The sequence below is a fragment of the Anopheles arabiensis genome, chromosome 2 (genome assembly GCF_016920715.1).
Source record: "Anopheles arabiensis isolate DONGOLA chromosome 2, AaraD3, whole genome shotgun sequence".
Lineage (NCBI taxonomy): Eukaryota > Metazoa > Arthropoda > Insecta > Diptera > Culicidae > Anopheles > Anopheles arabiensis.
Window position 1 is genome coordinate 17,983,209 of NC_053517.1, and position 24,277 is coordinate 18,007,485.

General features: G+C 47.8%; 1 protein-coding gene across 9 annotated transcripts in view; it reads right to left on the reverse strand.

Moving 5' to 3' along the window:
* Window positions 1-11,222: 11,222 nt before the first annotated feature.
* The window catches only part of LOC120894424 (adenylyl cyclase 78C), a 36,258-nt gene continuing 23,203 nt past the window's right edge, over window positions 11,223-24,277 (reverse strand). For 7 of the 9 annotated variants that reach the window (XM_040296990.1, XM_040296991.1, XM_040296992.1 and 4 more), the window contains exons 2-12: window positions 22,152-22,593; window positions 19,509-19,930; window positions 18,981-19,307; window positions 18,119-18,311; window positions 16,581-16,807; window positions 16,325-16,486; window positions 14,232-16,244; window positions 13,870-14,166; window positions 13,570-13,795; window positions 12,306-12,451; window positions 11,223-12,217 (exon numbers count right to left, since the gene is read on the reverse strand). In XM_040296990.1, coding sequence (XP_040152924.1) covers window positions 12,095-12,217; window positions 12,306-12,451; window positions 13,570-13,795; window positions 13,870-14,166; window positions 14,232-16,244; window positions 16,325-16,486; window positions 16,581-16,807; window positions 18,119-18,311; window positions 18,981-19,307; window positions 19,509-19,930; window positions 22,152-22,533 — 4,518 coding nt within the window. In that variant the 5' untranslated portion in view covers window positions 22,534-22,593 and the 3' untranslated portion in view covers window positions 11,223-12,094. The other 2 variants (XR_005738196.1, XM_040296993.1) reach the window with 2 other exon arrangements.

The following is a 24,277-nucleotide window of genomic DNA, read 5'->3' on the forward strand; positions in this document are numbered from 1 at the left end:
TCGACGCCTTACCCCTCAATCGTTGCAAGTGACCAGGTGTGTATGACAGCAAAAAAAAAAAAAAACAACAGACCAATGAATGAATGTCTCTTACCCCTCCACTCGATTACGAAATCGTTACGGGAAACGAGCTCGATCCTAGCATCTGTGCAGATGATGTGTGGACATGTGTGGGAGTCAAGGGGGCAGACGTTAAAATTGTGAAAGAAAAAATAAATAAATAAAAACCACACACAAACGCACGCACACAAGCACACGCATTGCACAGAAGGCGCACAGAAGGCATTTAAATTCCGATGTTTACTCCTACTTCCCCTTTTGCTTACCCCGCAATCTCCGCATTCGGCGGGACCTGACGCGCAACACGGCGACATACATTGCAGCACGGGAAAGGAAAACGAGGAAAACACAACTCGGGGCAGATACAAAAATAAACAAAAACAATCGATTTGACATAATCTGCTTCAAATCCAAACAAAACTTTCGCTTCGCGCGCCGCGAAGGTCATCGGCACATTTTTCCTTGGCTGTGGTGTGTTTGCGCGAAGGTTGCGCGAAGAATGCAGCGGCGCGGGGTGGCGATCATTCATTGGGCAGATGGTTAATTTTGCCCACTGCACTCGGAGTTCAGTTGGGAAGACACATTTCGTTCTGGCATTTCGTTTTCACCCGTCGTCTTCGCAGTGGTGGCAGCGCAACACAATCAAAGCAAGCCGGAAGCATTAAAACACACACAGACACACACACATACGGTTGATTTCTGAACCTTGTCCTGCTGCAAGGGCCAGCGCGATGTAGAGAGACCTTGAAATGTGCGAGTGTACGCGACAACGTGACCAATGCGAACGGAGACTATCGGCAAGGTGTAAAAAAAGGTGCAAAAGAACAAGCTCGGTGCACGGTTGTATTCGGGCAACTTGCACAAGCAATTGCATTCGCTGCTGATTACATTTGCTTGTGTTACCTCTCTCGCTCGCTCACTGGTTGCTTCCGATCGTTTGTGCTGCCTCTTTCAAGCAGCGACTGTCGTGTTAAGTTGCTGAATTTGTTCTATCAATCAGTGGAAGCAGCATCAGTTGCTCTTGCGCGGGGTGCCACGTGCAGCTGTAACGCTAATCTCCGGGACCATGTGCCACCCGCCGCGATGCGATCCTAAGCTGTATTGTAAAAATCCCGTAAGCTTTTGCTGGCCAACGAAAACCACGCAAAAACCAAACCCCTGGCAAGAGGCAGTGTTCAAGTGTGTGTGTGTGTGTGTGTGTGTGTGTGTGTTTCTATTTCCTCCCAGCTCCTCTGCTGCCCTTGCGTTGATATACGCGCGGGGGATGATGCATTCATTCATGTAAATTCATTCATGGCAGAGCGAACGTGTTCGATTCTGCTACTTCGTCTTCTTCTTCTTTTTCTTCCGTCGCCTTCTTCTGCTTGCGATGGTTTCCGACGAACTTCTTCTCTCGCTCTGTCTAGCTCTCTCGCGCTCCGTTGCGCACCGGTGGCGCGAGATGAGCTAAATTTTGCTTCCCGCTCTCTATCGCGCTCTCTCTCTCTCTTTTTCTCTTTCTTTCTTGCATCTATTGCTCTTCTCTTTCCCTTTCTTGCTTGATGCTTTGTTCCGGATTCGAAACGGTTCGTATGAATGAACAATGACCGCCGTACTTCCGCCCATGCCTTTGCCACTTCCGACCGAGCTCTTCGCTACTTCGCGGCATTTTCTAATTTCGGTTGTCGCTCGCCCTGCTGCGGCTAATGTTTTCTCCTACATTTTTTTTCAAACACCATTACCAGGTGCCGTCTGCTGGATGGATTTATTGATTTAGAAAAATACCATGACAATCAATAAATTTCAAACACTTCCCTTCCTTGCATTTTATTTATTTTATTTTAAATTCACAAGTGCCGGACCGGTCATATTGCTTTCAAAATTATTGCATTTTGTCATTCCCATAATTACCATTATCACTATCTGAAAACGCTCGTCAGCTGCCTATGCAGCTGTGAGCAAAAAAATGATCAAAAACTTAAAAAAAACTTCTTATAATTATTATTGTTTTTAGTGTTTGTTCGAGAGAAAAGAACAAGTTCGAAACATTTCCAAAATGTCTATTATTTTGTTAAAATAATTTTCCAAATATAATATTCTTCTAGCGTTCTTTTTGTTTAATATTAATCAATTTAAACCCAATTTGTGCAAATGTCTCTGCATCTTCAGTGAAACCCTTCCAATTACTGTTGACTTAAGTGTGTGCAATCGGATACAAAAACACATTCAAACGGTACCATCGCGTGCAAAAAAACGGCAGTCCGCTGTGCTATATTCTAAGCTGATCGTCATCATCATCATCATCATCATCATCTTTACCTCTGTATCTTCATTTCCTATCCTTTTGTGCCCTTCGCCTTCTTGCGTGTGCCCATTTTCTAGGACGGGAATGAGGAGTGCGTTTTTTTGTTGTCGGTTTCGTTCGCCCAGCATCTTCCATGGCCTTCTTCGAGAACGTCACATTGCAATGGGAAGAAATGTAAGCCAGCGGAGTGCGCATATGCTTCAATTTTTATTCCCGCGCATCTCAGTGCAGCAGCAGCCGTTTCCTTCCACGTGTATGTGTGTGTTGTACATTTTTTTTAAAAGAATAAAAAATACCCAGCGTAACAATACAGAGCGCAGGGGTACAAGACGAACGGGCAGACACGATAGACACGGACGGATATTTTAGATGCGCGCCAGGCTGTTGCCACCGTGTGCGATGCTTAGGGTAGCGACACTACTTCCGGACCCACGCGCAGCCATTCCAACCATTCGCTCTGTGTATGTGTCATTCCCGGCCGATTTCCCACGCTTGCGCGCAAGCGTACCAAGCCGATCCAACCGACAGCTCTATTTGCTTCCCTCCCCTTCCTCTCCTTCCCCACGCTGTCCCCCACCCCCCCTAACCAACCGTTGCGTGCATGGGTTCGTGCGTGCGTGCATTACTGTGGTGCGTGGAGAAGCGTTGGAGAAATTCAAATAAGGCTCCGTTTGTCGACCGTTGGTTTTGAAATCGAGAACCCCAACCCATTGCCTTTGGACGGAAGGGAGAAGATGGTGGTTGTTTTAGTAACGTAAAAAACCAAACATAAACCCTTACCGGGGGAAAAAAGCAACGGACCCCGCTAAGCGAGGCAAACGGCGGGGGTAGGGTAAAAGCTGTAAAACCAACTGATATACAGAGCAAATAGCGGGAGCAGCCGTGAAAAGAAATGAAAAAAAAAAAGCCAAACAACAGCCCCTGCCAGCTGTCGTCACGGGCTTTGGTCCCTTAAGGCTAACGCAACACAGCGGAAGGTGAAGAACAGGCTGGCGCAGACACCCGAGCAAAAGGTAAGGCAAACAGAACCAACTGTCCTTTTCGGTCTTTGGGACAGGGTGTGCGACGTGCAAGAGCCACTCAGGCCAGCATAACTCTCGATCGATCGATCGATCGATCAGATTATTGATCGTTTGGGTCGAAAAGGGAAACCACGGGGTGTGTGTGTGTGTGCCAGCGTGCAGTTTATCGCAACAAACAACTGCACACATTCCACGCAGCTGCGCCTTTTCGACTCGTTGCGAGCAGCAAACCCTCTACCCTGCGGTGGGTGAAATCCGACTTTCTTCTTGCACTCGGCCGACAAATGTGTTTTCCCGTGCGTGCGTGCACAAGTGCATCATCAAGCGAAATCGCGAAATTCATTCGATGTTTTGGAAGTTGGGAAACAAACGGCAACAACGAAATGAGAAATAAAACAACGATACAACCAGTACAGCTTTCGTTTGGCGGTTGCAGCAGCAGCAGCGGTAAGGCAAATGAAGCAATCAATGCACTTACCACCATTACCTCCCTTCTCGCTCAGGTATGCGCATCGTTTTAGGCAAGAAAAGAGCTGCCATTGAACGTAACACATTTTTCGCAAAACAATTGCCCGCCGATCGTGAAGGTGGCAAAGAAGGTATGCGACGAGGGCATTGAATCGATGAAGGCCTCGTCTTCTTTCACCCCCCCACAGGCTGGTGAAGATGCGCTAGCAGGGGCGTGCTGGCTGGCTGGATGGAAAATGATGGACAAACGGCCAAGCAGTGTGTTGCAAATCAGCGAAGCTAAGGCAGTCGGGTGCGACAGGCTGGTCAAGGTTGTGCTGGTTGGGCGCCGGTTGATGTAATTGATGAAACGGTGTGCCATTGGTGGCCATTGTGTTGGGGTTTTTGTAAGCGGTCTGTAATGATCTAATGCGGTAAAGATTGTCAAATTTTGCAAGGGAAGGAGCTATCAGGCGTCGTCGTTCCAGTGACCTCCTGCCGACTATAATGAGCCTGCTCGAACCGATTGCCCCGGCTGCTGCGATTGTGTTTTCCGTTAGGATAACTTTGGATAGCAACAGCGGGATGGCATGCACGAAGTATGCCATGAAATCTTATTGGAAACTTCATGAGAAAATGTCGAAAATGTAACATAAATGTAATGGAATTAGTAAATGAATGGCAAGTATTTAATAATTATGTTGCACAATCTCTCTTTTTTTTTTTAAAAAAACCTCACATCCCTCTTCGAACAGGTGTTGTTGGTGTGCAGAATCGCATTCGCAAATCACAACGCTACCACAAATCCCCATTGACCTGGGCCGTTCAAAACCATCTGCGCGCTATCAGGTTTCACCCGGGCCCCCGGGGCCGTCACTTTACATCCTTTCGCACACGTTGTTTGCACGAGAAGTTTTGTGAAAGAGAGAGAGAGATAGAGAGAGAGAGAGAGAGAGAGAGAGAGAGAGAGAGAGAGCAAAAGAAGGGCTTAAATAGAGTGAAACACACACACAAAAACCGACCAGCAGGAGCAGGAAATAGAATTGCAAGGGCTTCGGGCAAACGACCACATGCTGCTGGTGCTGCGCGAACAAACTACACGTCGTCAGCTGCTGCCGGCCCCCCGTTATCGAGCTGCACTGGAGCTGCGGGCATCCGCATCCGGAATGGAAAAACGATTCTTGAAACCAATTGTTTCTTTTTTGTTGTTGTTTTCTTCACTGTGTTCACTCTCTATCTCTATTTCTCTACTCTATCGCGCTCTCTCTCTCTCTTTTTCTCTTTCTTTCTTGCATCTATTGCTCTTCTCTTTCCCTTTCTTGCTTGATGCTTTGTTCCGGATTCGAAACGGTTCGTATGAATGAACAATGACCGCCGTACTTCCGCCCATGCCTTTGCCACTTCCGACCGAGCTCTTCGCTACTTCGCGGCATTTTCTAATTTCGGTTGTCGCTCGCCCTGCTGCGGCTAATGTTTTCTCCTACATTTTTTTCAAACACCATTACCAGGTGCCGTCTGCTGGATGGATTTATTGATTTAGAAAAATACCATGACAATCAATAAATTTCAAACACTTCCCTTCCTTGCATTTTATTTATTTTATTTTAAATTCACAAGTGCCGGACCGGTCATATTGCTTTCAAAATTATTGCATTTTGTCATTCCCATAATTACCATTATCACTATCTGAAAACGCTCGTCAGCTGCCTATGCAGCTGTGAGCAAAAAATGATCAAAAACTTAAAAAAAACTTCTTATAATTATTATTGTTTTTAGTGTTTGTTCGAGAGAAAAGAACAAGTTCGAAACATTTCCAAAATGTCTATTATTTTGTTAAAATAATTTTCCAAATATAATATTCTTCTAGCGTTCTTTTTGTTTAATATTAATCAATTTAAACCCAATTTGTGCAAATGTCTCTGCATCTTCAGTGAAACCCTTCCAATTACTGTTGACTTAAGTGTGTGCAATCGGATACAAAAACACATTCAAACGGTACCATCGCGTGCAAAAAAACGGCAGTCCGCTGTGCTATATTCTAAGCTGATCGTCATCATCATCATCATCATCATCATCTTTACCTCTGTATCTTCATTTCCTATCCTTTTGTGCCCTTCGCCTTCTTGCGTGTGCCCATTTTCTAGGACGGGAATGAGGAGTGCGTTTTTTTGTTGTCGGTTTCGTTCGCCCAGCATCTTCCATGGCCTTCTTCGAGAACGTCACATTGCAATGGGAAGAAATGTAAGCCAGCGGAGTGCGCATATGCTTCAATTTTTATTCCCGCGCATCTCAGTGCAGCAGCAGCCGTTTCCTTCCACGTGTATGTGTGTGTTGTACATTTTTTTTAAAAGAATAAAAAATACCCAGCGTAACAATACAGAGCGCAGGGGTACAAGACGAACGGGCAGACACGATAGACACGGACGGATATTTTAGATGCGCGCCAGGCTGTTGCCACCGTGTGCGATGCTTAGGGTAGCGACACTACTTCCGGACCCACGCGCAGCCATTCCAACCATTCGCTCTGTGTATGTGTCATTCCCGGCCGATTTCCCACGCTTGCGCGCAAGCGTACCAAGCCGATCCAACCGACAGCTCTATTTGCTTCCCTCCCCTTCCTCTCCTTCCCCACGCTGTCCCCCACCCCCCCTAACCAACCGTTGCGTGCATGGGTTCGTGCGTGCGTGCATTACTGTGGTGCGTGGAGAAGCGTTGGAGAAATTCAAATAAGGCTCCGTTTGTCGACCGTTGGTTTTGAAATCGAGAACCCCAACCCATTGCCTTTGGACGGAAGGGGAGAAGATGGTGGTTGTTTTAGTAACGTAAAAAACCAAACATAAACCCTTACCGGGGGAAAAAAGCAACGGACCCCGCTAAGCGAGGCAAACGGCGGGGGTAGGGTAAAAGCTGTAAAACCAACTGATATACAGAGCAAATAGCGGGAGCAGCCGTGAAAAGAAATGAAAAAAAAAAGCCAAACAACAGCCCCTGCCAGCTGTCGTCACGGGCTTTGGTCCCTTAAGGCTAACGCAACACAGCGGAAGGTGAAGAACAGGCTGGCGCAGACACCCGAGCAAAAGGTAAGGCAAACAGAACCAACTGTCCTTTTCGGTCTTTGGGACAGGGTGTGCGACGTGCAAGAGCCACTCAGGCCAGCATAACTCTCGATCGATCGATCGATCGATCAGATTATTGATCGTTTGGGTCGAAAAGGGAAACCACGGGGTGTGTGTGTGTGTGCCAGCGTGCAGTTTATCGCAACAAACAACTGCACACATTCCACGCAGCTGCGCCTTTTCGACTCGTTGCGAGCAGCAAACCCTCTACCCTGCGGTGGGTGAAATCCGACTTTCTTCTTGCACTCGGCCGACAAATGTGTTTTCCCGTGCGTGCGTGCACAAGTGCATCATCAAGCGAAATCGCGAAATTCATTCGATGTTTTGGAAGTTGGGAAACAAACGGCAACAACGAAATGAGAAATAAAACAACGATACAACCAGTACAGCTTTCGTTTGGCGGTTGCAGCAGCAGCAGCGGTAAGGCAAATGAAGCAATCAATGCACTTACCACCATTACCTCCCTTCTCGCTCAGGTATGCGCATCGTTTTAGGCAAGAAAAGAGCTGCCATTGAACGTAACACATTTTTCGCAAAACAATTGCCCGCCGATCGTGAAGGTGGCAAGAAGGTATGCGACGAGGGCATTGAATCGATGAAGGCCTCGTCTTCTTTCACCCCCCACAGGCTGGTGAAGATGCGCTAGCAGGGGCGTGCTGGCTGGCTGGATGGAAAATGATGGACAAACGGCCAAGCAGTGTGTTGCAAATCAGCGAAGCTAAGGCAGTCGGGTGCGACAGGCTGGTCAAGGTTGTGCTGGTTGGGCGCCGGTTGATGTAATTGATGAAACGGTGTGCCATTGGTGGCCATTGTGTTGGGGTTTTTGTAAGCGGTCTGTAATGATCTAATGCGGTAAAGATTGTCAAATTTTGCAAGGGAAGGAGCTATCAGGCGTCGTCGTTCCAGTGACCTCCTGCCGACTATAATGAGCCTGCTCGAACCGATTGCCCCGGCTGCTGCGATTGTGTTTTCCGTTAGGATAACTTTGGATAGCAACAGCGGGATGGCATGCACGAAGTATGCCATGAAATCTTATTGGAAACTTCATGAGAAAATGTCGAAAATGTAACATAAATGTAATGGAATTAGTAAATGAATGGCAAGTATTTAATAATTATGTTGCACAATCTCTCTTTTTTTTTTAAAAAAACCTCACATCCCTCTTCGAACAGGTGTTGTTGGTGTGCAGAATCGCATTCGCAAATCACAACGCTACCACAAATCCCCATTGACCTGGGCCGTTCAAAACCATCTGCGCGCTATCAGGTTTCACCCGGGCCCCCGGGGCCGTCACTTTACATCCTTTCGCACACGTTGTTTGCACGAGAAGTTTTGTGAAAGAGAGAGAGAGATAGAGAGAGAGAGAGAGATAGAGAGAGAGAGAGAGAGAGAGAGAGAGAGAGAGAGAGAGCAAAAGAAGGGCTTAAATAGAGTGAAACACACACACAAAAACCGACCAGCAGGAGCAGGAAATAGAATTGCAAGGGCTTCGGGCAAACGACCACATGCTGCTGGTGCTGCGCGAACAAACTACACGTCGTCAGCTGCTGCCGGCCCCCCGTTATCGAGCTGCACTGGAGCTGCGGGCATCCGCATCCGGAATGGAAAAACGATTCTTGAAACCAATTGTTTCTTTTTTGTTGTTGTTTTCTTCACTGTGTTCACTCTCTATCTCTATTTCTCTACACAAACAGTTGCATTCTGCACTGTTGTTAAACATCCGCGCTGCCGGGGTAAAAATGGTGACGAAATCAAGGCTAAAACACGGCGATGTCCCTTGGCGGCTTCGATGATAAATGTTGCGGCACGGAGCGCAAAAAATACCGAACCAAACAAAACCCCCCAATCGCAAAGGGGGTATGGAAAGTCCGGAAGTCACGGAAGCGAGGCATTCTACTTTGTACTGCTGGCGCTACTTCCGGCTGCTGGCGGGCTTCCGATCGGAATACGGACGGAATTTGTATTAACTGTGCTGTTCGGGGTGCTGACGGCGTGCCGTATTCTCACTGCCCTACTTCCGGCCACTGTATGGGGCACGTGCGTTTGCTATCGAACTGCAATGGGGCATAGGTAATGACCGGGCACCCGCCCGGCGTGAAGCGTTTTGTTGTAAACCCCTTTCTTTTTTGTGTGTTGCTGCTGTTTTGTTACGTTGACAGCGGTGTTCTATTTACCCAACTGCATCGGACCAGAATGACTCGAAAGTGAGGGGCAGTGGTGTGCTGTTGAAAAAAAAAAACGAACCGGATAATGGTAAGTTGCAAGGGCTGCAATTATTTACACTGCTTGTTAGCTTTACACCAAACTAAACACCGTTTCCGGCACGGTTTCGTACACTTTAACGCCGCTCGAAACCGTATGCAACGGTCAAGGGGTCCGAATGCTGTTGGCGACAATTTTGCGACATCTATTTACAATTATCGCCAACTAATCTCACCAGACCGATCGAAAGTGTGGCCAATGCGTGCGCTAACCGTCACCACCACCACCACCGTCATACCACAATAGGCTTCCATGCAGGGGGAGGAGGGAAGTCTGGTCTTTTTCTGCGGTCGATGATCGGCGGTGGCCGTTGCGTGAAGAATGCAGCGCGCTATGGAATTTCCAACATGACCGCAACGGCGGAAATGACACCATCAGCAACGTCATCGCTCCCGCTGCCGTCATCATCTATTCGGACGATGGGCCGGTGCTTCCGGTTGCCATCCATAGCTGAACCCTTTACTAGCCACGATCCACCACGATCGCGTTCAAGCACGGGAATGCCAAAGCGGAACTGCTTCTCTTATATGTTTGTTTTAACTTGTATTAATAAGGAGGGGAATTTACGATACTGTGCTGTCTGCCCAAAACACGGATTAAGCTTAAAGTGCGAGCTAAAACATGTGACTAACGCAATGCCTGCATGATTCATTCGCTTCGCATGGAAAAGCAGGTCGCCGTTCCCATCACGTCACAGTGGTCAAATTAAAAGTGGCTGTTACGAAATTACGCGCGGGAATAGTGCGATCCCAAGGGGATTCCATCGTTTCATTCCATTGCCGAGAACCGAGAATGTGCAGCATAAATGTGTCTACGCATCGGCGTTTATTAACGCCGCCGTGAAAGGCAAATCGATGCAAAGCGATCGATATTGCGTTCTGGGTGCGCGCGCGTTTTTAAAGCATCGATTTTGCACCCAATTTGGGATGTTTAAAAATAGAAAAGAGAAAATACCGGCAAAACACGGACCGACCACTGACTGGTGTGGTCGGTTTGTGTCAGTAAGTGATAGAACGCATGCTAAAGTTGTGCCGGTGGTTGGCGTGTTTCTGTGCGCCACAGGCCAAAGAGAGCATAGGAAAGAATGATCGGTTGGCTGAATTGAATGTGAATCGAAATGTGGAAAGGTCTGCTGAATGATATGTTGCAGTGAAGTGTGATTCAAATGCTTATTAGATTTTTTCTAGTTACGATACAACGAGTAGAATATTGAGTATTTAAACTGGATTGAGCGCATGGTATGCTAATTCATAAGGAATGCATACACGAAGTAAAGAACAACTGTACAGCTTCGTTTTAATATGGTTAATCACTTTCGATGTTAAGGCCAAATTATGACCAAACAATATAACAACCAAATTAAAAGAGCGCCAAATTATAAAACATCTAATTTAAATGCCAAAATCAGTTCATTTTCAGTAAATATCGCAGCGTGCAAGCGAGCATCGAGAAGTTGCATGCAAATGTTGCACACGGGTTATGTCTTGGCTAGATAGTTCGCTTATAATCCGACAGAGGGCGTGACTTGCAGTTAGACTAGTGGTGGGCTCTCCAGAGTGCACCTAACCCGTTCCAACTATTGTTAGTTCGTTTCCGGCGACAACGGACCCACCGGTCCCTCCCGGAGTCGGAGTAGGAGTCGTGCAGAGTAGACTGGAGTGGGCCCAAGGTGGAATCTTCCGTCGTCGGAGCCTGCGGAAACCCGTCTGGAGTCAGCTGGAAACGGGATTGATTGCGACTTTTGACAACCTCGACGCCAAATGGTTTCGAACGGTTCCTACCGACTCCAACTATGACTCCAGATGACTCCGATTCCAGGCAGTACGATCGACTAATAAATATGCTGGTCGAACCTAGTTGCCGGAATGAAATCCAACATCATCGAGGCCGAATCGGAGTCGCATTTTCGTTCTCTAACTTCTTTACCCATGCACTTAGTTGGATATCCAAAGAAATGATAATTTATTATATTTATATGCGACTCTTCAATCGTTTCGAAGTTAGATAAATGTATATTAACAAAAAAGGCCATTTAGTTTGCTTTGGTTGTACGGCAATTTATTGTACAGCATTCTTCAGTTCACAGTTTGTTAAACAAAACACAAACACGCACACCTTTGGACGGTGACATTAAGTACCACGGGTTGTTTTTTTTGTTTTGTTTTGCTGTTGCTGTGTTTCTCTCCGTATTATATTTACTTACAGTAGAAGCTACAAATACTGAAAACCCCAAAACTACCTCCCCTTTTTGTGCCGTTAGTTTGTGGTTTGGCATTAGAATGGCGTCGTAAACAGTCCCAGTCGTCTTATATCCTACATGTCTTTTCCATTCTCAGCTACATCTCGTACAAACTGCCATCAATACTATCAGTAGTGCATCGTTCCAAAAACAACATAAAGGAACCGCTACGAACGATTACATTAAAAACTAAGCGATCGTCACAGTGCCACACCACTACTGTCATCCGTACGAGAAGTTAACATCTAATTGCACAATACAGGACGAGTTTTTTGTTGTGTGTGTGTGTGTTTTGCTTAATTTGTTTTGTTATTTACGATGGACATTGACCTTAGTCCACAGTCTGTATGTCCTATACGATATGGCTTTGAACAGGTTGCGGCTAATCATACTACCTTTTTCTTCTACAATTGCCCTTCCCTGAAATGTGGACGCAAACACCAAACCTTTTTGTTTGTATCCGGCCACACCTGTCTCGTACATATCAGCTACCTAAACAGTCAGTTTGCTATTTATTCCGTTTAAAATACTTGGCTCCTCTTTAGGGTTGACTAGAAAATTTGGCTGGAACGTCATACTCGATGACTCCATCCCGAAGCTGATGACGTTCAGGAGTAAAGAGGGGATGGAGAAGAAGGGGCAGGAAAACGACTAGACCAAGCGCTCACAGGCCTGTCTGGTGGGATTTAGCTTCCTGGTGCAGCTGCCGAAACGATGGTATGTGTGGGCTGACACCAAAGTCTTCCGCCGGCAACGTCATGCCCGTCGGCGATGCCACGGTTGGATACTGTAATGAAGCGAAAGTCAAAACGATACGCGACACTGGTCAGTGAAGTGATCCTAGACCCTGTAGTGCTGCAGCAACGACCACCTACCTTTTTCATGGTGTAGCTACGGCCACGGACACGCGTCGTGTTGCGGCGTACCGGATTGTTAGACGGGGCTCTCTGATTCAATCTCACTGAGCTGAATGTGCTTCCCCGTCGCCCGAACCGGGTTTTCGGCGATGGTGTTGCGGTTGCTGAGAATGCAGACAACGGAGAAGGATTAGATTGCGATTGGGACAACAGAGAGGCAGAGTTGGTGCGGAGCGGAGGCTGGTTTAGGATTTAAATGTTATACGCGGGATTTATTTCACACACGGAACGATTCGATCGATCAATCAAGCTCGATCATTTTGGTGGTGAGGATATTCCAATTTCCGCAAGAGGAAGTAGAGTTACAGTACACACACACATAGAGAAAATTACCAAACAACTTCAACACATACATGCGGCAGTATTACGGGTAACGATTAGTTGAGTGTCATTCGAAAAGATCACGGCCACTGAACAAAATGCATAAGGATTAGCCGGCTTTTGAACAGGTACCTTAGCTACTGAAAATTGATTGAGAGTCCAATGAGAGCTTTAGTAAGGGCTACTACGCATTACAGGAACCACGTGGGAAATGTGAGTACGAAACCAATGGTGTAGTGAGTTAAGGGAACGACCAATACAAGGAGGTTCCAACGGATTATTGATATCAGTTAAAGGGCTTGCGGCAGTAGCAAATTACGTACGGTGGGAGTAAACGCATCTTATTGACGGTCAAGTTTTTCGCTCGACTCCAGCCACACTTTTCAGCTGCAACATGTGGCACATAGATAGACATAGACATAGACATATAATCAGAGAAATATAGATAGAGAGAGAGACACGCACACACAGTAAAGATGATATCGAACAACGGCAACCACGTGCGATCGCGATCGTGTGTGTGTGTGTAGGTACGGCGCGTAAGAAAGTTATTACCAACAACAATGCGTACACAGGTACACGGTAGAGTACGAGAAGAGAACGAGAAAGAGAAAACAGTGAATATAATGACATAGTTTAGAATAACACAATGTAGACAGTAGATAGATAGTAGGCAGATGTGAAAGTGATATAGACCGGACGGCAACTATTCTACATCAGGGAGAGATCGGGAAGAGTGAGTAGTTGTTGGATAGTTGTGAGACAGTGGACTAACACACGATAGTCCTGAAGATCACCGATGTACTTGAGAAAGTCTGCCCGACCATATGGATGACAGTGATGATGATCACATTTGTTGATGCCGGTAGTAGGACACACTTGGACATCTGCAGAAACTTACGTGTCGTGTTGATGTTACTCCGTTTGGAGGCTTGCATCATGCCGAATACGACAGCCGCCAGCGAACTGTGCTGAGAGGTTTGCCGCTGCAGCGATGGGGTCTGTGCCTGCGGAACACCGGCCGGTACTAGGGCCGGTGAGGTTAATTGACTGGCCGATATGTTCTTGCCCAGCACCCAGTAGGTTAGCATCAGTCCCTTGCCCTTTACGTTCACTTCACCGCGTTGCTGCGTGAAAGGTAACACAAGAAGTAACAACAGTTAACGAACTGATTGGAAAGGATCGTTATCGCTCCACTTACCACACAGGTGTAACCCTTCGTTTGCAGCAGTGCCGCTGTATAGTCCGGAACCTGCACCTTCCAGTTTTCACCGGTCGAGTCCATCCGGGACGCGACGTTTACCGTGTTGCCCCAGATATCGTACACGGGCTTGCGGGCACCGATCACACCACTGACGAGCGGCCCACTGCTAATGCCAACGCGCAGCTGAAACGTGTTAAATGCGTCCTTGTTTACCTCCTGCAACTTCTGGCGCATGGCCAGCGCAAACTCGACCAGATCGCAAACGGCTTCCTCGTCGCGCTCATCCACGTGTGACTATTACCAGAGAGTGTTAGTTTAATATCACAAAAAATAGAAACACCCCATACAAGCACACCTACCTTCTTGGTGGAGCACAGATTAGAGGCGGCCATATAGGTCGCACCGACGGTTTTAATCTTTTCCACCGTCTCGAACCGGGGCTCCTCGAGCAGCGAGTCAAAGTCCGATATGATCTCGTTCAGGATGCGTATGCACGCCTTCCCATTCTCAATGTCCTCCGAGTAAAAGTCCTTAAAGTTCGGTATCGAGGCAAACATCACCCCGCACAGCTCGTGCATCTTCGCGTACAGCTCGTCCGTGCGCTCCTCGGACAGGTAGTACGTGGCGACGTGATCGGGCAGGATGTTCTTAATCAGCAGATCGTTCAGATGGCGGTTCGATCTCATGTTCGACAGCTCCTTCTCCGCCTGCTCCTTCCAGATGAAGTCGAGCCGGGACGTAACCTCGACTAGGCGGGCGTGGTACGTGACCATCGTCAGGAAGACGCCGAGCAGGATCATCATCTGGGCGGCCAGCGGCATCCCGCTCGCCTGTATGTACTGCAGATCGTACGAATCGAACACCTTCTCGAACACGAGCAGTATGAGAAAGGAGTAGCACGCAACCATCGCGATCGCCATGAACGTTTTCACCAGATAGTACAGCTTCAGGGCCGTTGCGAGCGAGATCAGGCACAGCACCCAGGTGAACACCACGTACTCGGGATGCACGCAGGACGGATGCAGTATCGGTGGAGTGGACGTGGTTTCATCGTGGTCTAGCAGCTCATCCGTCACCAGCTCGGTAGTGTTCGCATCCGTCTCGCTCACTGTCCGATTGGTCAGCGCACCCAGCTCCAGCGCATCACCGACTGCACGGCGCAGCAGCGTTATCGCCGTGCTGTTCACGTTCAACTGTCCGCCGGCCTGCCAGTAGTACGAGTAGCTCGGACTGACCGTACTACGATCCGGAACCGCGTCCACCTCCTCCAGGTCGCACATCATCAGCCCCATCGAACTGGCGATCGACATGAGGATGATCGTGAGGCAGACAAATATCGTGCGCCTGCTACGATCGTGCACCAGCGTCGAGGAGCTTTGCTGCAGAAACTTGGGCAACCCAGAGAACTCCTCCGCCATCACCAGAATACAGCCGACCGTCAGCAGAAAGGTGGTGATCGACAGGGCCACGATCAGGATGGTGCAGCGCGGTATAATCACCGCCTGGCAGAGCACGATAAAGATCCACACCACGAACACGCACAGCATGTTCGACCGGAACATGTCCTCGCGCAGCTGGCAGAAGGTGCCCTCCTGCGACGAGTCCTTAAACTTGAGCGTCCACGTGTACAGATACTCCTGCCGGATCTGCTTGTTCGAGTTGATCTGGATGCTCTGGTCGATCATCTCGTCCACCTCCTCGGTCGAGGTGAACACGTCCTCCCGGTCGGTGTGCTTCTTGTCGCGGAAGCTTTCCGCCGCATTCACGCCCCCGCCGCACTCGTTCAGATTCTTGAACGGTATCTCCGGTATCCAGTCCGTGGTCGTCTCGTCCTCGTGGATCGTCGACTTGCTGGTGCGCTTCGTGATATGATTGTTGTTGCTGCTGGTGGTGTTATTGTTATTGTTATTGTAGTTGTGCTGCACCACCGAGCCACCCGAGCATGTCGCCGTCGTGCCGGTCGTGTTCGTGCTGTTCGACGTAATGCTGGGCGTTTTCGAGTCCTTCCGGAACCGAGACTCCCCCGCCCGCATGGCCGCCGTCTCCTTTTCGAACTGCACCGTGCTTTGCCGATCCATCAGCCGTTTGCGCGGCCGCAGCGGTTCCGTGCGCTTGATGAGAAACGTTTTAATGTTCATCATCTTCAGATGGCTGTCCCGGCTGCCGCCATTGCCCGGTTCCACCTCGTACGTATCGTTCAGACACTTGAGCGTCGCCTCGGAGATGTGCACCCGGCCCGGCACGCCGCCCGATTCCATGTGGTTTGCAATCACCACATCGTTCGACCACACGTCAAAGTGCCACTTCTTCTCGCCCAGCACGCCGCACATTACCGAGCCACTGTGGATGCCGATACGCATGTCCAACTCCACCTGCAGGGCGGGAGTCAAAACATACAAAACGTAAGATTAAGACCAGATTAAGGATGGTGTGCAAATCCTCAAACACTCACGTTCGTCTGACACCGGACGTCCTTGATGGCCTTGATCATGTGCAGACCGGTCTCGACGCTACACACCGCATGATCCGGGCGGCTTTTCCAGCTTTGACTGTCAAACATCGACACACAGTAGTAGCAATCGCCGAGCAGTTTAATACGCAAACAGTGATTATCCTGGGCGGGGAGGTATGGGAGACACGAAGACGAGAAGAAGACGCTTAGTTCACAACCCTGCCCTCATGCCTCACTCGCAAATTCATTCACCTACCTCTGCAATCTTGTCGAACCGTGCGAATAGATCGTTCAGTATCTTGACCAGCTGCTGGGCGGACGTTTTGCTCGCCAGCTCGGTAAACCCCTTGATGTCCGCAAACAGTATGCTCACGTTGTCCATGTGGTAGATGTACAGCTTCTTGAACTGCGTGTCGACCTGGGCCTGTTCCGGCGATTTGTACATCTCCTTCCGGATGTCATTGTTGACGAACATTGGCAGAACTGTGCGTGTGGGAGAGAGGGAGACAGAAAGGGAGACAAAGGATGATAATGAGGCACACCACACCCTACAGTAAAAGGTGTTTATTAAAACAGGAAGATAAAAACCTCATCGTTTAATTATGACAGCATTCCCCACACTTTCATCGTTCATTTATGCAGTAAAGTTTGTTTTTGCCGAACGCTGCAGGGGGCAGACAACTCACATTGGATCGTTATGAGGAGAGTTACGTGAAAGTTTTTCATAAAAATTATCCAGTATTGTCATGCTAGTGAGACGACCGACTGTTAGAAGCGGCCAGGCACTGATGGTGGAAGGTACGAATAATTATGCAAATCGAGCGCTCATGGTGGCAGTCGTTAGTAAGTTAGTAAACTGTTCGCTTGCAGCAGTCGGAATGGCCAGCAGAAGTTTGGAATGGGTGTTCCCGTGAGAGTAACAGAGAGAGACCGAGCGAGCGAGCGAGAGAGCTAAGGGCGATGCAATTGAAGAACACAGTAGGGACGAATAGGGAAGACATTAAAACAGAAGTACGTGCGGAACTACTGGCAAATGTGCTCGGTGTGTATCGTTGCCCAGCGTGTCTTTATAGTCCTGTTTTTTTACATACAAAAACAAGTAAATAGTGCACGTTAAGGGTTTGAGCAATTAATTAAACGGGGAAAGCATTTTTCGTTGCCTCTCCTGATTCGCACGACCTAACGAACGCAATAGTGAACTCTGAACTCACTCGGAACAGATGATATACTTGTAAATCATGTAAGCATCACTTCAAGAGTACGCAAGAGCTCTTTCACGTCGACGTCGGTCATAGTGTGCCCGGACAGGAGCAACAACAACCACTAAAAACCCATCCATACCTTCAGCGGACCCATTAATTGAATTACTATCGAAAACTTCCTCAACCAAAAACTCAACCCCCAAAGTAATTCGATTTCCGGGACTGACGGGATGCACTCTTCTCTGAACCGCGCGGGTTGAATGTTTATAGGTTCGTACGCAATGTGAAAGTGGAAAACCTGCACGTAAAACGAACGCACGGAAAAATAGGTTAAAAAGGCAAAAAAAAACCCAAATCTTCTCCGAGGCTCAAAAAGCTTAAGTACCGAAACCCTACCAGTTCAAGAGATGTGTGGAGGAAACCGTAGGATCCTTTAGGATCAATTTATGCTGCCATAACCTCTGCTACTGTTTCGCGTGTACAAGCGTACTAGGTCGTACTAGTCCAGTATATGTTGCTGCGGAGATAACAAAGAGAAAGCTTACGGTGGTACGCCCCCCCCCCCGTATGCTCCCGTGACGTGGTTACTTACTGGAGTCGAGCAGCCGTTGCGTGCGCTGGTACTCCTTTTCCGATTCGCGCTTGTGCTCCATCGCTTTGTGCGTTTCGATGAAGGCTAACCGTTGGCCGCGGTCGGTCAGATATTTGGTGTACATGCCGGCAAAGTTGATGGCCAGGTAGAGCAACAGATTGGCAATCATCTGTCGAACGATGCAGCTTGGATCCTGTTGGATGGGGGTTGTCGGGTGAACCGAATAAAATAGGGTAGCGGTTAAGGGTTGATGGTTGAATAAGAGGTTTAAAGAGAAGGGTGTGTTTGGTTGAAAATACGGATCGATCAAATATTTGCTTATTTAAGCATTCACAATTCTGATTATCTATTTAAACATGAAATGAAAGTTGATTTATTACTAGTCACATGGACTTTCAATGTACTATTTTACTGGTTTCAAATGTATTTCGTGGTGAATAGGAAAACAAGTTTATTTCGGGGACTTTTATCATTAAAACTAGTATTTAGATGGAAGAAATTATGATATTTTCGACTTTTTTCGTTTGCAAAGTATAATTTTAATAAACAATTATCAAAATCCTTTAACGCGACCGTAATTTAAAGCTGAAATACCCTTTAGTTTGCTATAACCCCCCAATCAGAGATAAGTAATATCGCATTCATACACGTAGAGCTTTGGGCGTAAATCCCTGCAACCCTGTTTGATGGGTTAGTGCTTTAGAGCTATTCAAACAAGCTTCGTGCTACAATTTTCTTTTTCATTTCAAAGAAAATCAAACAGTTGTAACTCTTGGACCTTAACACCTAACAAGCTTATGTGCTTGGATGCGAGCGAGCGAGCGAGCGTTTTGGGCCCACGGGGATGACATTCATACCATACCTTGTCGTGCAGGAACTTGTTCAGCGATGTCACCACCAAATGGCATATGGCCGTCATCGAGCCGGCAATCATGCACCACTTCAGTGGGAGCGGCAGCATAGCGTACGGCACGAAGATAATGAACAGCACGTACCAGATCAAGTATTCGCGCTCGGCAAAGCCCAACCCTTCGCCGAGAAATCCCTGCAGATTCAGCAGCAGCCAGGTGCAGACGGCCGCCCAGTGCAGATAGTTGTTCGCGAACAGCCGCCAGCTGCCCAGCACGCAGATCAGAAAGTTCGAGATGATACAGCACACGGACCAGGTCACCTCGTGCGGCTTGATTGTCTGTGGTGCCATCCGATGCCGTAGCAGTGGGGGAAAAAGAAAACAAAACGTAAGCAAATCAGCAAGTCGCGCATCGATGTCCGCCACGGATGCAAGGACCATTCGTTAGTCAGTCAGAGCCAGCCGGTCGGGTCGATGGTGGTGTTATCGTGTTATTTATTGAATCACTGATAACACGATAAAGCTGCCCCCACCACTTACCATGCCACTGTTGAAGCCGATCCAGACCGAGGCCAGCACCACCTTCAGCACCAGGTCGACCACGTTCACCAGGATCAGCGACTTTTGCCGCTGGCGGTGGGAATAGGTCAGATAGGACCGCTCGAGGGACGGCGCACGGAACGAGTTGGTCATGGATGGGCACAGGATGCCCTTGACCACGTTGCCCCGCTTGAACGCCGAGTAGGTGTTGTTCGTGTGGGGCTGGGTGTGGGATGCATTGCCGCCACTGCCACTGGCTGTCACCACCCCCGGATCCCCCGGATGTGGTTGTTCTCCTCCGCCCGGCGGTGGCGGTGGTAATGGATCGCCACCCTGGCCACCCTCCTGGTAGTCCGGGCCGCACTGCTCGATCGTGAACGATGGCGACACTATCCCGTTCGGTTGTTGTTTTTCATTATTAGCTAGTTAGAGAAAGAAAGAAAGAGAAACAGAGAGAGAGAGAAAGAAAGGAAGAGAGCAGGAGAGGATATTGCAGTTTAATTTATGAACATAAAATTATGTTCATTGAACGTGAGAGGCTGCTTTAGGGTCATTAAGCAATATGTAAAAATTCGTTATTGGTCATGGTTTCAATCAAGGATGGATCTAATCCTGAATCTTAGTCAAACCGTGGGTTCGATCTAGATGTTGGCAGTAACTTTGGTTCGATTTCAGAGTTTATAGAGTTATAAAGAGAGTTTGTTAATTTAATTTAATTTAATTGGTCTTTCCATGCCATCCCAGACGCTGGATCGAATCAAATCTCAACCACGCTGTTCCTAAGGCTTTCTGTTCTTCACCATTGTGTTATTAAAAGTCTTCCGCATACACCTTGCTTCCAATAACTTCCTACTCTGTGAACGAAACTTTCCAATCTGCTTAATAGCGAACGAATGTCCAACCGGCAAAGAAACGATTGGCCGGACCAGACCGTTCGACTTTTCCTTCACACAAGAAAAGTAATTTGTCTTCAGGACAGGCTTTTCCTGCCATTCATACCATCGGAACTATGTTTGTGCTTTGTGTGAGTGTGTGTGTGTGTGTGTGTGTGTGTGTGTGTGTGTGTGTGTGTGTGTGTGTGTGTGTGTGTGTGTGTGTGTGTGTGTGTGTGTGTGTGTGTGTGTGTGTGTGTGTGTGTGTGTGTGTGTGTGTGTGTGTGTGTGTGTGTGTGTGTGTGTGTGTGTGTGTGTGTGTGTGTGTGTGTGTGTGTGTGTGTGTGTGTGTGTGTGTGTGTGTGTGTGTGTGTGTGTGTGTGTGTGTGTGTGTGTGTGTGTGTGTGTGTGTGTGTGTGTGTGTGTGTGTGTGTGTGTGTGTGTGTGTGTGTGTGTGTTGTGTGTATATTATATACCTAGTTCCTTTGATTCTCGCATGTTTTGTTGTGCCTGTTAGTCGCTGTGTCATCGGCACCATTTCGGTTCCGTTCCTATGCACAGGACCTCACCATTCACTCTATGAGGCGTGAAAATGTCTATCTACTCCCCCGTTTGCTAATACTATTCATGAGCGGCAACCGTCTTCGTCTTCGTGTGTAGCCGCGTCTAGCTTTTACTTTCGCCTGTGACCAGTGCCGACCGGTGCCGGTGCCGAAGGACGACTGTGTGGCCGTGCTATTTTTAGCCCTTCACTCCGGTCTACCAGCACTGACGTGAGTGATGCGGATGCGAAAAATGCTCTAGCTCTTGTGCAGGCCAAAAAGGACAAAGGAAACCACGGCTGAAAGGAAGAGCTGAAAGCGAGAAGCAGCTCACAGAGGGAGGACACTGCCGACGAAACCATAAAGAACATCAATATGTTCTCGCCACCTGAGACGGCACACTACACTACACTGTGGCGCTTGTGGTGAGGTGAAGCAGCTTGTTACACATGGCTGCGGGAGAACAAATTATCGATTATTCAATTTGGCCGACCGTGGCCACTTCGCGAACGATTGACAAGAGGGCCCTGCCGTGCCGCTGCCAGCGGGCACAGGCGGACCACAGGCGGATTGTGGTGCGGAGGAATGACTTTCCTTTTTTTTGCCGCTTCGCTATCCCTTGCCACAATAACATGGCTATACCTTCTTCCGAGGGGCGAATTTTATTAATAGGTTGGTTGGTCGTGTGGGGGTTATCTTCTCCCTGCGAGCTTCGGTGCTCCACCTCGGGCTCGAGGGCTCGATCCTGCCCCTACACAGGATGTTGATACATAAAGACGTGCGTGCTCAGGAGCTTAGCGAAGCGAAAATTATCCTATCTAGTTAGATCCCCTGCACAATGGCGTGTTTTGTGCTGCTGTGAGTTGGTGGAAATTTACATCTCCCTGCCATGCCATGCTCGGGTGTGTGTGTGTGTGTGTGTGTGTGTGTGTGTGTGTGGGAGCTGTTTGTTCTTCCCCCGAGGGATTACGTGGCGAATGTTGGGCCGTTCTCGGAACGACTCGGACACGGAAACGAACATCCCTGGCGGTATCGATTCTGAGCTGTTAGTGCTGCTAGTTTATAGATTCATATGGACACGTTGTTATATCTTCTGGACTTGCTGGTTTTAACCCATCAGGCTCAGCTTGACCTACACATACACTAGTTTTGAACTGGTTTCTCAGAACAATAGCATTGAGATAAGATTAGCCATTTCGAAAAGCTGGTGATTAGGTGCTAATACTCACCTATTTCTAGATTGCCACCGGGTTCATCTGGTGTGCGAACAGGACCATCGCCCTTAGCCAGAGCAGCTCCATTCAGGTGTGGCTCACAGCCGGCAAGGGAAAGCGATCGCAAACGATCACCTTTCTCACCGGGCGCTGGTTGAGCCTTTGAACGGTGATCATTGGTGGTGGTGTCCAGGATGTCATCCGGCGCTTGGGCACCGTCTCCTGGGATGCGCGGTAGCTGCGTGATATCAACCACCCCGTTGCTGTCAGACTGTTCCTGATCCAGATCGATGGTGGCGGCCGGATTCACAATACCACCCTGATGACCGTACGCGTCACGATCAAGCACGCCCGCCGCAATGTTACGAGCCGCATCCGGCGAAACCAGTAGCTCCATCTCGTTCCGAGCAGTTCCGTGTGAAGCGTGTGCGAGTCTTACGGCCAGTTATTTAAGCATCTGTTAGAGCGATAATAAAACACAAGAAAAAACATGAAAAAGCAGGAAAACATATATTCTACAAATAGAGCGACATTTTAATAACAGTCTCGCATAAGCATAAGCGTTCTGCTGATTCTAATCCCCAGGGGAAACGTGATATTCTTGTGCTGAACAAGCGCGTGGAAGATATTCTTGAGCCGTTTCCCTCACTCACTCCTGCAGCCCATGCAGTAAGAAAACGTAAAACCACATCACCACAGATGAGTGGGCAACGGAACACAATAGGAATCGAAAATCAATACAATATCAATGCTCGGAGGACAACAGCAGCAAAAAACACGGCGACCGTTTTGGGAACAGCTTCAAGATTGCCTTTCACTATAATGACGATGCGGACGACGGATCGATTCATATGAGTCCCGGCGAGCGTCCCGTGGTCTGGCGTTCTTTTAAAAGCAGTGTCTCTTTTCAGTGTCGGTTTTTTTTTAAAGCGTCTTCCTTATTTCAAAGAACCGAGACGAATGACTAATAGTGCTTGTGTGTGTGTGTGTGAGTGCACGCGTCTTTGTGTTTTGTAGTGAATCGAATGCTTAATGATGAGTCGCCGTTGCCCCAAGCAGTAAAAGTTAGCCCCATGCATATTTGTATAAAGTTCTGCGTTTAATTGAGATTCATGTGGAAATCTCATCATTCATCACAACTTTCTTGGAATAGTTTTTTATCCATATGTTATGTTAATCAAGATCCTTTCTTATGTTGACTCCTCTCCTTTTAGTAATATCGTTTGCATTTAAATTAAATATTAGATAAATCGCTGATCATGTTTTTAGTATAGATACATATATTATTACTGTATTACTATATTAATATACTATCGCATCTTATTTTATACACGGATACACACATATATTTTACACATACGTTTTTACGGCTTTGGTAAGTTGTACAATATTATGTTTTATATATTGGTAACCTGAAATAATTCGATATTACCTTTCTTGCTTTAACACAACAGCCGCCGGGACCCAATCTATGTCTACCTAACCCTTCTTTATACACGTGTGACGTGGCTTATGCAGGGCGGAACCGTGGTACAGTCGTCAATTCGAACGACTCAAGAACATGCCGGTCATGGGTTCAAGTCTAGAATGGGACCGTCCCCACGTACCATCCGTCTGTAGCAAGGATTGACTATCCGACTGTGTGGTAATGAATTACTTCTCGATAGCCTGTATGGGCCGGCATGTCCAACTAGAACGTTACACCACATAGAAGAAGAAGAAGGCGTATGCATAGTAAGATAACAGCCAAGGTAGGACAGGTTGTGGAAGAGTCATCGTGTATATCTTCTATCATGCCTGCTTAATATCCTTTCCGCTAAACCATAACTTGTTCTTCTTCTTTTGGCTCAACAACCATTGTTGGTCAGGGCTTGCCTGTACCACTACTTGGGGGATTGTCTTTCAGTGACTTATTGATTTCCCCACCTTAGCAGGACAGTCAGTCCTAGGTATGGCGGCACGGTCCATTTGGGGCTTGAACCCATGACGAGCATGTTGTTAAGTCGTACGAGTAAGCAAAGATTTTCTTTAATTTCTTTTCAACTTTTAAAATGATGTTTTTTTTTCCAATGTGTAAAATAAACATGGAACTGCCATCTAGTGTCAACTGTTCCCAAGGGAGCAACACAACTCTCTCCTTC